General features: G+C 49.4%; 1 protein-coding gene across 1 annotated transcript in view; it reads right to left on the minus strand.

Annotated features, from left to right (window-relative positions):
* The window catches only part of ITPKB (inositol-trisphosphate 3-kinase B), a 94,375-nt gene extending 79,516 nt beyond the window's left edge, over positions 1-14,859 (minus strand). The window contains exons 1-2 of the mRNA XM_054576660.1: positions 14,639-14,859; positions 11,215-13,345 (exon numbers count right to left, since the gene is read on the minus strand). Coding sequence (XP_054432635.1) covers positions 11,215-13,137 — 1,923 coding nt within the window. The 5' untranslated portion in view covers positions 13,138-13,345; positions 14,639-14,859. The remainder of the gene's footprint in view (positions 1-11,214; positions 13,346-14,638) is intronic.
* Positions 14,860-15,229: the final 370 nt, after the last annotated feature.

The following is a 15,229-nucleotide window of genomic DNA, read 5'->3' on the forward strand; positions in this document are numbered from 1 at the left end:
GGCCATCAGGGTCTCCGGATTTGCTGTCCCAACAAACCTCCCGGCCGCTTTTTAAACTGTTGGCTTCAGCTGGATTTTCCACTTGACATTGTTAAGACTGTTTATCTCATTGTCATACACAGGCCCTTTCAGTTTCCTGCTAATAGATTCAGGTTAGATAAGAATTACAGAAGTGATACTCCCAAGTTCCTCTCCATACCTCAGCCCTTGCCCTTTCCCTGCAGTTCTGGTGCGTATCTTCCTAATTCTACTCTTCAGATAGCTAATTTGCAACAAGAAAATAGTCCACAGCCACACAGAGCAGAGGATTAGGCTAACACCCCCTTCTCTACCCCTGTAGAAGAAGCACTTAACAGGACATCCTGTTGAATTATAGTCGACAATTTGGTCATCAATTGCCATAGAAAAGGAGAAAACAAATTGAGCTGAGCCTGGAAAGAATGTCAGCAAAAGTGGAAAAACACTTGGTGGGAGCTGCCTGGGGGTACAGGGCTCTCTTCGGTAACTGCAAGCCCTGCCAGCTCCCAGCATACCAAGGGGGATTGCAGATTGGGCTGGTGGGTGGCCAGGCACCAGGGAACCAAATCCCTCTGCCCTGCGGCAGGCTGAATGCTCCCCAGAGTGTCTGAAAATATTAAGTGCTGGTAATATGAAATGTATTACAGCTTCTTCTTGGAAAACAGTACAATCAGTTCATTCATTCTGATTAAATGGATGGGGCCGGGGGTGGTTACAGAACGCAGAGAATCCCTTAAGGTGGGTTAAGGAAAAAAAAAAAACAAACTGTCGATGCCCAAAAAACCAAAGGCAAAAAAGTACCCCATTTCTGTGCTCAGAGGCATAGAGGCCAATTTTATAAATGCGAGCCAATGGATCACTCTTTTGGAAGCGTTCTCCTGGGCCAGGATGGGACTGTACCCTGCATCATTAATACAGATTATCATTTCTGGGTTAGGCAAACCCTAATCTTAGTTACCAGGTCAACGGAAATAATCTCAATGTCTTTGTTTCAGATGCTGTATCACTTGATTTTCCCTTTCCACCCAGAATCTTACCACAAAAGTAAAACACTAGATTAACAGGATAACAGTGAACTTCATGAGGGAGGATCTTCTTTAGTCGAAAATTAACCATCACCACCCCAGGTTGAGTGTACAGTTCTTTTACATATTCCGAGAAGGGGGGAATAAAAACATATCCTCTTGCGCCCCACCCCACCGCCGGTTAAAACACGGTACAGAAATATGCAGTGCAGAGGTTCATTCTGCTTGCTTACTGTCCATAGCTTCTACTTTTTAGTCACTTATGAAGATTAGCAGCTGGCTGGGAGTAAAACAAGTAAAAATTTCAGGAAGGAAAATTTAAAAAAAAAATTAGTACATATCGACTAGTATCCTTTTGTTGAATGGATTTCCATTAAGGGAGATCATCAGTAAAATAAAGCTCAATGGAGGGGAAAGATCAGGCTTTTAACAGTGACTTAATGAAAATGTTGAGCAACACGCCACACAAGTTAGTCAATACCCAGTGTGTTGGCTTACCAGTAAACTGATGATGATGATGATGATGATGATGATGATGATTCATTCCTCATCAGGGAAAGCTTAGAAGTCCCTGCCTTCAAGGAGGAAATATCAGAGTGGTCTTCCCTGCATACACTCTGCAAAAAGGCTCAGCATTGACCTTATTCCTTGAGGCCTATATACAGTGTGTGCTTCTGCTGAAAGCTGTTTGCCCACAGGTCTCTTTGATTTTCAGCCTTAAAATAATTCTCAACCCAGCCACTGAGCAAAGGGAAACGACACCAGCAAACTGACTAGGTAGAAGGCCAGCCTTGTTCTCAACATTCCATGAAAGACACTTCATAAAACCTGTGGTTCCACAATAGCCTGGGCATGGGAGAAATTTAATTTCATTCCTGCCTTTTTGGCTGAGACAGAATCATTGTCCATGATTGTACCAGAATAAGAGCGGGACCTAAACAAAATCCCAGGATTACAACACAGCATTTCTTCTAAGGGCCTGACAAATTTTCCAGGCAGACATTACCTTACCAACACTCAAGATGTCTCCCAACTCCACCTTGACCAACATTCCTGGAGCCTCTATGATGTGCCAGGTGCTGTGCTAGGCACTTATATACACATTGCGTCACTGAACTCTTACCACCCTATGAAGCCACAGCTACCCCCATTTTTCAGAGGCTTTGCATGCCACGTGCAAACTGGGATTTCACCCTAAGTCTCTTAAACCTGAATCTGTCACCCTTACTCCAGTGGGACAAGGTCACAAGAATAAACAACGGGCTTGCCATTTTCCAGATGGTTCAACATTTCTTTAATTTTTTTGCCATTATTTTATTTATTGATCACCAGTTTATTAATTTGAACCTTTACACACACATGCATGCACACATTATTTCTTTTTTAAAATTATACTTTACTGATTATACTATTACAGTTGTCCTGCTTTTTCTCCCTTTGCCCCCCTCCACCCAGCACCCCCAACTCCCTCAGGCAATGCCCCCACCATTGTTCATGTCCATGGGTTATGCATGTTAAGTCCTTTGGCTACTCCGTTTCCTATACTGTACTATACATCCCCGTGGCTACTCTGTAACTGCCTCCTTGTACTTCTTAATCCCCTCACCTCTCCACCCATTCTCCCACACCCTCCTCCCATCGGGCAACCATCAAAACGTTCTCTGTATCCATCATTCTGTCTCTGTTCTTCTTGTTTGCTTAGTTTGATTTTTAGATTCAATTGATAAACACGTATTTTTTGCCATTTTATTGTTCATAGTTTTGATCTTCTTTTTCTTAAATAAGTCCCTTTAACATTTCATATAATAATGATTTGGTGATGATGAACTCTAATTTTTTTCTTGTCTGGGAAGCTCTATATTTGCCCTTTGATTCTAAATGATAACTTTGCTGGGTAGCGCAATCCTGGCTGTAGGGCTGTAGGTCCCTGCTTTTCAGGACCTTGAATATTTCTTGCAAATCCCTTCTAGCCTGCAATGTTTTCTTTTGAGAAATCAGCTGACATTCTTACAGAAACTCCCCTGTAGGTAACCAGCTTCTTTTCTCTTACTGCTTTGAAGATTCTCTTTATCTTTAAACTTTGGCATTTTAATTTAAATATGTCTTGGAATGGGCCTCTTTGCATCCATCTTGTTTGGGCTCTCTGTGCTTCCTGGACTTGCATGTCTATTTCCTTCACCAAAGTAGGGAAGTTTTCTTTCAATATTTTTTCAAATACATTCCAATTTCTTGCTCTTTCTCTTCTCCTTTTGGCACCCCTATGATGCAAATGTTGGACCCCTTAAAGCTGTTCTTGAGGCTGCTTATACCATCCTCATTTTCTTGGATTCTTTTTTCTTCTTGTTGTTCTATTTGGTTGTTTTTTGTTTCTTTATATTCCAAATCACTGATTTGATTCTCAGCTCCCTCCCCTCTATTGTTGTTTCCCTATAAATTGTTCTCTTATTTCAGTTAGTGTATCCTTCATTTCTGGATCTTTTTTGTGCTGTGGAGGTCCTCACTAAGTTCCTTGAACATTCTTATAACTAGTGTTTTGAACTCTGCATCTGATAAGATTACTTATCTCCATTTCGTTTACCCCTTTTTCTGGAGTTTTGATCTGTTCTTTCATTTGGGCCATGTCTCTGTGTCTCCTCATTTTGGCAGCCTTCCTGTGTTTGTTTCTATGTATTAGGTAAAGCAGCTTTGTCTGACTCTATGTCTTGGTAGTGTGGCCTAATGTAGTAGGTGTCCTGCAAGGTTCTGTAGCACAGCCTCCCCTATCACCCAAGCTGGGTACTCGAAGTGCACCCTCTGTGTGGACTGAGTCCACCCTCCTCTTGTAGTTGAGCCTTGGATGCTGTTGGAAGATCAATGGGAGGGATTTACCCAGGCCAGTCAGCTGCAAGGACTGGCTGAGACCACTAACCGCCACCAACCTCCATCCTCTATGGAGGATCAGCTGTGCAGGGACAGGGTGGTGGTGCTCCAGTGTGATCTATAGCTGCCCACTGGCTACGTCAGCCCTGTGGTTTGCTGGGTGGTGCGGGCTAAGGTCAGCCCCCACCTGTGTTTGGCCCGGGGCACCCCGTCTGAGATGTGAAGCAATCTAAGCTGGCTGCTGTTAGTGCTGGGCCTGGGGCTCCCTGAAGCTAGCTGGTGCTTGTTTGATAGGATTTGAGAAGTTGTGAAGCAAGAGCCAAGACCAGCCATTCACATGGAAAAGCAGGTTGGGTGGGCCTGTAAGTTGTGTTGGGCAGAGTCTCTGGGGATCTCCAAGGTGAGTCAGTGTTAGCCAGGCTGATGGAATCTCAGATATGGCACCAGCTTATCAGCTCTGTGGAGGGAGGGTTCAGAAAAGGGACAATGGCCTCTGCTCTCCTTGATGCCAGACACTTCAGTTTCTCCCTGTGTACCACTGGTGCCTTTCAAGCCACCTCCCTGGTGCTGGAGTCAGCCACAGTGAGTCTGAGTAGGTGAGTCCATGTGTGGGTTCTTTAAGAGGAACTGCTTGAGGCTCCAGAAGTTCCTCCACTGGCCTGATCCCCATTGGTTTTTGCAGCCAGCAGTTGTAGAGACTTATCTTCCTGGCACGGGAACCCTGTGCTGGGGGGCCTGGTATGGGTCTTGGACTCCTCACTCTTGAGATATCCCTCCCCAATTTTTTTTTTAAGATTTTACTTATTTATTTATTTATTTTTTAGAGAGGGGGAAGGGAAGGAGAAAGAGAGGGAAAGAAACATTAATGTGTGGTTGCCTCTCACACATCGCCCACTGGGGGCCCGGCCTGCAACCCAAGCCTGTGCCCTGACTGGGTATCGAACCGGTGTCCCCCTGGTTTGCAGGCCTGTGCTCAATCCACTGAGCTACACCACCCAGGGCTTTTTGTTTTTTCCCCTCCCAAATTTTTATCCACCACACGTGGGTGTGGGGTCAGCCCGTTCTACATCTGCACCCCACTACCGGTCTGCATGGATGTGGTTTCTCTAATTCCATAGTTGTCAGGCTTTCATTCAACTCCATTTCTGGTGGTTCTGAGTGATGGCTAGTCTATGTTTTAGCTGTGATTCTGATGCGGTTGTGTGAAGAGGCGGGCCTCTTCATGCCTGCCTACACCGCCATCTTGACTGACAGTTCAGTTCAACATTTCTTCTATAGACAGAAAATGAAATACTGCCTCTTATCTATCCCTTGATTCATTCACCCATTCCTTTAACAACTGTGTTTAAAGCCAAGGTAGATATCCCAAGGTGAATAAGGAGCTTATCCACTACCTAAGTTGTTTAAGTGGAAAGAAGAATGTAAATGTGGGTCCTGTAACTATACTGAATACTTTCTGGACTTGCTCTCCCGATCTGTAAAATGTGGATATTGGGAGAAAGGAGCTCTCAAGCCTTTCCCAGATTTCCCAAGTTTATACAATGTCAATTATATGAGCTATAGAAAAGTTTGTTATTTTTTTAAATAACAAAACAGAGGCCTAATGAGGTCATATGTATTTATGTTGCCTTTCGGCCAAGGAGACTTAACTTGTCTTTAAAATAACAATCCCACTCCTGGAGAAATGAATGACCAGGTTCTGCAAGGACCACAGTGAGACTCAAGGTTGGTGGCAGAAACGCAGCAAGTCAGGTTTGACTCTAGGGTCACGTGACCAGGTCGGGGGCTGCTTCCAGACCTCGGGAGGGTCTCCAGTCAGGCGGACTGGACCCACTGGTCTGGGGGAAGGCGGCAATTCCGGGTATTTCTTCTCCACAAGACACCCCCGGCCTCCGGAGAACTGGACACACAAAATCCCAAACGTCCAGATAGCAAAACGGCAGTTGGTGTGCCACGTAAGGGGCTTTTCATATTTCCAAATTCCCAGCTGGGTTGGGTGTAATTTCGTAAACAATGAGCTCCCCTGATTCATGAGAAGTGCTTCTGTGCCACTTCAGCCCAGTCAGGAAAGAAAGCGTTGCCAGCATGCTGGTCGCGGGTTTGAGGGCACAACCTGCACAGCCTGTAGCAGCGAGGCCTCGTCTCCCACCGGCCTTCCGCAGCGGAGGCACAGCCGCAACAGGATTCGGGAGAGTTTCTGAGCTCATTCAAGTGTCTGCGGATTACCTGAAGTCTACTGGGGTTTTTTCTATCAAGATATAAAATTCTTCCTATTAAATACTTTAAAATTCTACCTGTCAATAACAAAGTCAAAATCTGACAAAATAAAATAAGTCTAAACAATGTTATCAATGCTCCGAGGAATATAAATAAACTACACAGAACTAATCTAATCTGTAACTACACATAACAGGTAGGTGCCAACAAAATCAGAAACATGACTCCGTAGCAATTCAGCACTCAAAAACAAAAGTTCTGAAAATGATTTATCTTGCACCTGAAATACATTTTTCTCAAAGCAGCAACTGATTGGTTTTATGTTTTTCTTATAAAACCTAAAGACGAGGTATATCTTGAGCTAGTTTTTGCAATGCCTAAACATCAATCTCTCTTTTTCTCTAAATGTGTCCCCCACCTTTATTTGAAAGAATTTTCAGCTGGTTGACTTACTTTTATCTTTGATACAAAACAAGAGACCTTTGAAGTGATGTTTTGGCTTTGTGGAGGCAAAGCCCCAGTTTCCAAACTGAAATACCCGAGGAGGCCAAAGTTCTGAAAAAAGAGCATTTTCTACTTCTCAGGTTAATGTCCTGGCAGCCTACCAGCACTGCCTCTCCTATCAGTCTAATTATTAATGAGAATCTTGGGTATCATACCAATCATTTATTTTGATGATGCTTTTTTACAGTGTGAAATTACAAAGAACCAATCTTCTAATAGAGAGAAGAGAAGCAGATCGATGAATGGCTCTAAAGTAAAAGTGCAAAATGAAATGTGCCCAGTTTCAGCCTCAGTGCCTGAGGTCTACACCGAAGGCATCTTGTCACACTTCCAGACACCCTTGAGGTATCACATACATCAAGTTTTAAATCAAATTTCTAGAATTATATAGTCACAGAGTTAGAGCTAGACAGGCCCCCTCTATGAGAGGACCATCCTCACATGACAGTCACACTTTAAAAGGAGAGAACGATGCCAGACAGCAGAGCCCGTGAGTGTGTCTTCGGGGTCCCTTTGTCTCTGAGTCTTGGTTTCTTTGTCCCCAAACAGATTAGAGTAACACTCAGATCCTCACATAAATGACTTAGGGTCCTCCCAGATCTGGCAGGTTCTGAGGCCTTGCCAGAAAGATCCTCACACATCTGACAATGAAGGGGGCCCCATCTCAAGCCCTGCATATGCAACCTGAGCTTAGGTCCCACCTCCAGATCTGGGTCTTCAACCTTCTCATCAGAAAGGAATTTCCTACTTAAAAGTACTGACCACTACATTCGTTTTTAAAAAGTAATCCCCTAAGGCTTTTAAAATCTAATTTGCTTTGTCTACAAATAAAAAGTTTACACTTTTCAAAACCACATACAATCCTTTTAAACTGTTTGAATTTTTTAGGACTTGTATGAGTTTTTCACTACACAAAGACAACAAAGACGGGTATTAGACTTATTGGAGTGGTCACTTTGTAAGTTAGATAAATGTCTAATCACTATGTTGTTCCCCTAAAACTAATATAATATTGTATGTCAACATAACTGAAAAATAAAAAATAAAAAGACAACAAAATTAGTTAATACAAAACAAAAAAAAAACCGGCAAAAGAAACAAAACTCTAGTGGCTCTTAAAAAATAGTAAGCACAAAAAGCCAAAGATTTTGTATTACACTTCTTTATATATTCGCCTACCCCCAGACCCACAGGTAACTTGGCCTACGTTTTGTTTTGTTTTTTGTAGCCATAACTGATAGCACAATTTTGAAACAAATCAATAAAAGCTACTTTTCAAAGTAATATGCACACATATTTTAATACAGTACTTTAAACTGTATTTAAACTGGCGTTTCAATGGCTCAGATACTCTTAAATGACATAATAGACGAAAGTAGAGAACTGCTGACTAATTTTAAGTTATGTTAAGACACAAAAGAGAGGATACCATCCTTGCTCAGTGCAATTCACTTCTATTCAGATCTCAGTGAAGAATAAATGTGCCCAAATTCAAGCCATTGAACACGAGGCATGTAATACAATTCTTCTGAGCAAACTTCAAGTGTCCAATCCTTTATGAACAGACATCAGGTGCAAGAACTTGGAATGTTCTGTTTCAGGGGCAGACGCATTTGTCGGGCTCATCAGAAGACACAGGAAAGGCCTACAGCACTTCGCATGCTTCTGAGAAGTCTTTACGCTCCTTCCCATGGAAGCAAATGAGAGTGGGCCTTCTCACCACATTCCCTTCCAGTAAAAAGGTCTTTGCTAATTTGCATAATCTAAACGGTGAAGTAATTTTCAGAGCGTACTTCCAAACGGCTTGCTTTTCGCTGGGTTTTTAACAGGAGGGAGGCCCTCTGAATTCGCCGCCCACTGGCTCCGAGGCTCCCAGCCGTGGGGAGCCGCAGGGAGACCAGACAGAAGGCGGGCTGAGGAAGCAAACAGGCTTCGGGCTTCTCTGGGCTGTCCCCGCGGACGCACACAGCATCACACACAGTCATTCCCCCGCAATGCGCGCCTGTCAGGCAGGCCCGAAAGGTCTAACTCTCAGGAAAGGCACAGCAGCGTCAAGACCCACGAGGGCCAGGGGCTGGAAGGCTGAATGTGCCATTCCAAACCTGTGTGTCTGTGTGTGTGTCAGGGTGAACATGTGTGAGGTGTGTGAGCATGTGTGAGAGTGTGTGAAGTGCAGCATAAAAACAAGCAGCAGCCCTGACTGGTGTGGCTCGGTTCGTTGGGTGTTGTCCCACAAAGCAAAAGGTCGCGGGTGCTATTTGGGGCATGTGCCTGGGTAGTGGGTTCGATCCCCGGTCGGGGTGTTTATAAGAGGCAACTGATCATGTTTCTCTCCCTCTTGTTCTCCATTCCTCCCTGTCTCTCTAAAAACAGACAAACAAATAAATAAATATTTAAAAACAAGCCCCAAAGGCTAGAGAAGAGAACAGGGTGTTGGTATTGTGGCACCTAAGACAGCGCTGGCTCAGGTTTTATCTAGAAAACACTGAAAAGCCCAGCCGAAAGGCCCAGCCAATCAAGATGTCTGGCCTTCTGTAGACAAAATGTCAGTACCAGGCAATCAAGGGGTTTTTGACCCAAAGAGCAGATGTGATGGTGTCGCAAATAAGTCTCCACATGACAGTCTGTACAAAAGAAAACTCAGCTTCTCGTGCAAACACTCAACCCAAAGCTCAAACATCCCCAGGATCGCGTAATTTCCAGTTGGCTACTGGCCTCCACCCCACCCCCTGCACTCCCCATCGGCCTCATGTGACTCAGAGAGCAAAGCTGGCAGGGGACTCTTCCCTGCCCCTGCCCTGTGGGTGTCTGGAAACCCTTTTAAAGGTGGGAGGGAGGCTGGACAAAGGGCAGGCCTCATCTCTACCTCTGGACCTGGTAGCTACCTTGAAAACACCACTCAACCAACCCTCTGGCTTCTCAGTCAGCTTCCCTCTGGCGAACGGAAAAAAAAACAAGGATCGCCTGTCACTATTTATCTCCCCTTTAACTCACATCCAGGCAAGAGCCCTTTCCAAACCTCAAGACGCACACACTGTTTTGAGAACGGGCCAATAGGAGCTGCTAATCCACCACTAGGAAGGGCGAATGGAAAGTTGGAGAACAAGTTAAAGCATCTTGGCTGTGCCAGCGATGCTTCGGGGTTTGAAAAGCAAATGGGTGGAGTGAACAGAGGACCACCTCCTTCACTGGGCCTTTAACTGTAGGCAAGAAGGCAGAGAAAGCGGGGCCCCATCTCCAGGGAGAAGCACTTGCCACCTGTCCTTTGCCACCGTCCTCTTCCAGGGGACCGTCCTTCCTCTAAAGGCGGTGTGCCTGTGCTGGAGGGCCCTGTCCTGGCCACAGAATACCAGGCTGATGGGGGCCAGAGTTTGTGTACACATTTGCGTCCCCATCATCGACAGAAAGCGTGGTTCCACGAAAAGAAATGCCTAGCCTTCAAACACCCAGACTGTGATTTCTGCAGTGGGAGTGAGAGAGAAACACGCTTTCAGGCCCAAAATACCTTAGACAAGGATGGAGAGCAGAACTATAAAGTTCTCAGTTGCTGCGGTTTAAGTCATTGAGACACAATGAATAGCAGTATATATTCAAGACGAAATCACGAGGCTACCTACTACAATAAAACGCAGACTTTCCCCAAGGTAGCACAAGAGCCCCTTGCATGTTAAACTAGGAAATTCCCCAGACTCTGGAAAAGCTAAGAGAAAGTCCAGACCTTTTCAGAAGTGCTAGCTTCGACTCTTAAGTCTTCTGTAAAACACTCTGATCCTCCTAAGAGTGAAAACAGCTGAGGACTGAGATTAACCACAGCAGAAATAAACTCTTGTCCATGGTCCCAGCCAGGGCAAGAGGTCAGTGTGACAAAATCTACCTGTATCAACCAACAAGCACATCCATTAAGTGGTGTCTACCGTAGGGATATCACCCAGGTCCCTATCTCAGGCAATTCGACCTAATATAACATTCTATGATTAAGGAAAACAAAGCATGGTTTTCATTTTAATTCATACAGCAAACTGTATCTTAGTTATGCCAGCCCCACAGATGCTGCAATGTCTTGACTTAACTTACTGAGGCTAAGTGCTTCTTCACCCAACAGACCCACCACAACCACATCTACAGGTTTCAGGACGCTGCCAGAGAATCACACCACTCAGTATAGAGCTGAGTGAATTCAGTGATGTCCTGGTCAGTTCTACTGTGCCTACAAGGATCGCAGAATTAAGAGGTTCGCCAGAGAAAAGCTACCCTCAGCAGCTCTGATCACCTGTGGGGATTAACCAGGAAGGTTTGGCAACCTTCACGAATGTAACCTTCCTAAGAAGTGAGTGCTGACCCACCAGAGGTCCCATAAAAATTGTTTTTTAAGATGTATATGGAAAATAGCAATTGAAGAAAGTTGGGTTCCCTGTCCAAGCTACAAAGTGTATGGTCAGAGCCTAGGCACCTGCCCAGGAAACACACCTGGAGTAACTGTGACTGTCCCAAGGCCTGTCAGAGTCTTCATGATTCAGTAGAAAATCAGAAAAGCAGAGGACGCATAAGGCACGAGAGCACTTCTTGAAAAAAATCTCAGGGCAAGACTTACCACTCTGGGCTTCTGCTGGTCCAGGGTATGGAGGAAGGCGGAGTTGGGGTCCAGGCAGCGCTCAGGGTCGCTGGAGATGTCCTCTTCTGAGTCGTCATAGGAGGAGGAGAAGCCAGTGGAGGAGGCGGAGGAAGAGGATAGTTTCCTCAGGGGAAGGCTGCCCAGGGGGCTGCCCTGTGTCTCCTCCAAGACGCCGTCCTCCTGGGCGCCCATGTCCGTGATGATGACTGCAGGTATATTGCTGGGGCTGCAGGCCTCCCTGGGAGAAGCCTTGTCCCTCTGATCCGGGGAGAGCAACTCCAGGCTGGGGTGGGTGGCTTTGTCCTTCGGTGGGCTTCCCCAAGTCCCCTGGGATTGTACCCCAGTGCCACACGTCCAGGCCAGAGGGGCTTGCTCCATGGGAACCAGCCAAGCCCTGGAGCTCCCAGGCTGCACACCCACCCCAGCTCCAAGAAGGCACTGAGGTTCTTTCACATCTTTTGCCGCTTCCCAGCGGGGCAAAGGTTCCAGCATTCCGCCAGCGGGAGTTCCCGCCTCCACCTTCCCTGCACCTGACTGTGCTGAGCTGCTGCCCCCACGCAAGCCCAGTGTCGCAGATTCTTCATCCACTCTGTTGGAGAGCTGCGGAGGCTCCTCGACCACCGAGGCCCCGCTGTGAGTCACCTCGGGCCCCACGGAGCCCAGGTCTCCTGACGGCCTGAACCAGCGCGGGGCCGCAGAGGGCTTTGAGCTCTGCGCGTCCACAGTCCTCTCCTCTGGCCTTCCTCCCAATTCCGGCTCCCCGGAGCCCGGCAAGCCACTAGGCAGATCTCCTTTCGCCACCTTCCCAGGGGGATCTCCACCACGGGGCCCGCCCTTCTCTGGGGCTGGCCTTGTCTCTCTGCCCGGAGACTGCCCCTGACTCTCCAACAGGGTCGGGGAATGTACGCCCCCAAGCTCCCGGGGCCTTTCAAACAGCTCAGCGAGGGCAGGGTCATAGGGATGGTGAGGCCCAGTGGATGTAGCTCCCGCTGCCACTTCTGTGGCCATCACGGAGTTCGCTCCGTCCAGCCCCAATGAGGGAGCTTGGCAGCTCAGAGTTCCCAAGAGAGGGGAGACCCTTTTGTCAATTTCCATAGCGGTGGGTGAGCCACAGTGGGGTCTGGCAGGAACCCCCTTCTCAGTTATCACGGAAGCGGGTGCACCCTGAGCCCCTGAGCCCGACGGGGAGGCCAGGCAGGGAGAAGGTGCCACTCCCACCTTGTCCTTGGAGAGGCTTGGGCTGGACGCCCTTGCTCTCCTTCCGGAGCCGGCCTCTGAGGTCTCTGGACATTGCTCCCCCCAGGACTTGGTCCTCCGTTCCTCGCTCTGAGCCAGGACCCTTCCTGGGGGCTGACTGCTGCTGCGGAAGGGACACGGGGAGGGCGAACGCGCCCTGCCCAGACGCGGGCTGCGGGGCGCTTGAACGGCGGAGCTCTGCGCCTGGATGTGCGCCTCGAACATGCCCACTTTCTGGTTCACCTGCACGTTCTGCAACTCGCGCTGCAGGATTCGCAGCTTCCTCTGGGCCTCCTCCGGCCCTGGAGGGGAGAGGGGACCGGCGGTCACCACCTGCTGCCCGTCCCCTCTCAGGCGACCCGCCCAGCTCGGGCTGCCCACGCTGCTGCTGCTGCTGCCGCCACTGCCGCTGCTGCTATTCAGCCTGCGCCGGCCACTCCGCCAGCGCCCGGGGCTGCCGGGCTCCTCAGGCGACAACGACTCGGTTGGGGGGAAGAGGAAAGAGGAGCCTCTCCCGGGACTGAAAACGCTGCCGGGGCTCAACACGGCGCTCCCCGGCGGCGGGGGTGTCTCGCTGCTGCTGGCCCGGGGGGCGCCGCTGCTCTTCACCTGGTTGGCGCTATTCATGATCACCAGGCTGTTGAGTGCATAGCAGTACACAGCCATAGTACTGGGTCCCGCGCTGCCCGCCGCCGCCGCGGCTCCCGCTCCGGCTCCGCCGCCCGCGCCTCCTCCTCCCGCGGCTCCCGGCTCAGCCCCGGAGGCCCGGCCGCCGCCGTTCCGCGCGCAGACGTAGTGGCATGGCCTGGGCGGCAGGCGAGGGGCAAGACCTCGGGCTCAGCCCCCGCCCAAAGCTCCATAAACAACAGCGCCGCTGTGGAGACACAAGAAGAAAAGTCAGGACCCCAGAGGGCCGGCGTGGATCTGTCGGGGATCGGGTGCCACCGGACGTCTCACCTACTGACTGGGATTGCGCGAGGACACAAACCCTCGTGGCGTCAGTGGCCAGCACGGTAGTGGGTGTGCCTTTCCCGAGCGTGCTCCCACCCCTCACCCTAGATTTTGATGTGTATGGGGCTGCCTTCAAATTCAAAATTCTAAGACTCGTCTCCGAAGCCACGCGGATGGGCGGGGGCTGATGTAAAAGTACTTGGTCCCTAAGTGTGCTGTGTGCGTGGCGTGGCTGCCTCTGCGAGTGAGGACACCCATCCACCCTCTCCGGGTGTTTGGACTGAGCAAATATTGGTTATATTGGGTATAACGGGGCCACCCCCGCCCCCGGACTTCAGGACGTCCCCGCTCAACCCTCTCTGGTCATTGGGGACCGACTCAGACGGAACAAGGGCGGGAGCTGCCTTCCCCCCAGCGGCTGCCTGCGTGCCGGTCTGGGAAGACCCTGCATGCCTGACGTTTACCTTCCCGACCCTGGTCTTAGGACCGTGTTTCTCGGCCGACGATGGTCTGGGCGTGCGGCGGGGCTGCAGCCGAGGCATTTTCCAGCATCGGCTTTGTCGCCTGTCCCCAAACAAGTGTGTTTTGTGAGTGTGGGCGCGCCTGCGCGCGCCCGGGCCGAAGAGCTGCTCGTCCCCCAAACCGGAACCAATACTCGCTGCCCACTGCCGTCGCCCCCTGCGGAGGGGCGTGTGTTAGTGCGTGTGTGCGCCTGTGTGTGTCCGCGCACGGACAGCGAGTCAGTCTCCACATGCCCTGTGCCCCAGCACGCAACTGTCTTTGCGGGCTTCGGGACCACCGCCCACTCGGGGAACTCCAGGGCGTGCGTGGCTGCAGCTGTGCGGGATCCCGGGCTCTGCAAACCTTACGGGGGCCCGATGTCGAAACCCCTGGGCAGCGCGACTATGTACACAGCTTCTCCGCATGCTGGGAAGCCTTGCCCAGTGCCCATGGAGCCACCAGGCCGCCCGCGCCGGGGAAGGCGGCGCGGAGCCGGCGGCCCGGAAGGCAAGCAGGAGAAACGCCGACAACTCGCCTCTGCCTGCTCACCCCGCACCCCAACTCCGCGCTACCCTCCCAGATCAAACTCCTTTCCCAGTTTCCCCAGCCCAGCTCTGTGCGCTTTTTTAAAACCCGGAATGCTCAGATTCTCCCCAGAACTGGGAGGAGAAACAGGGTTCAGAAGCGAGAACCATTAAAAAGCCACCAAACTTACCTGCAATTTCTCAGACTCCAGGGTCCTGTGCAGACGACATGGCCCAAGAACAAGATGGCTTGAAAAGTAACAAAGCTCAGAAATGATTTCCTCTCCGAGCTATGCGAAACAAAACAGGAGAGTGCGAAAGAAAGAAAAACGTTCCTGGGGCTGGAACCCGGCGATCCGGCGGCGGCGCGGGGCGGCCCTGTACGCCCTCCTCGGCGGGGAAGATACCAGTTCTGTCCGCGTCCACTGGGCTACTTCAGAGTTTGTTCAATATGCAATTAAAAAAAAAAAAGTTGAGGCGCGGGGCGGGAGGGGGGGTGCGGTGGAGGAGGGAGGAGGTTGAAAGGCGGGGGTTTGGGGGAGGAAAGCAGGAAGGAAGTTGTGAGCCTGTCTGGGGTTGAACTCAGCGGAACAAGTTTTTCTTTTCTTCTTTTTTTTTTTTTTTTTTCTATTGCTTGGCAAGACCGAGGGAGGGAAACACTTAAAAAAAAAAAGTTTCCATTGTTAGCTAACCAAAAAAAAAAAAAAAGAAAAGAAAAAAAAGGCCTTTAACTTTCGCGGGTTAAAGATATACAATCCATTTTTCCACCCCTCTGTCGAGCC

Source organism: Pteronotus mesoamericanus, unplaced genomic scaffold (genome assembly GCF_021234165.1).
Source record: "Pteronotus mesoamericanus isolate MK-2021 breed Mesoamerican mustached bat unplaced genomic scaffold, CSHL_Meso_final contig_347, whole genome shotgun sequence".
NCBI classification, from domain to species: domain Eukaryota; kingdom Metazoa; phylum Chordata; class Mammalia; order Chiroptera; family Mormoopidae; genus Pteronotus; species Pteronotus mesoamericanus.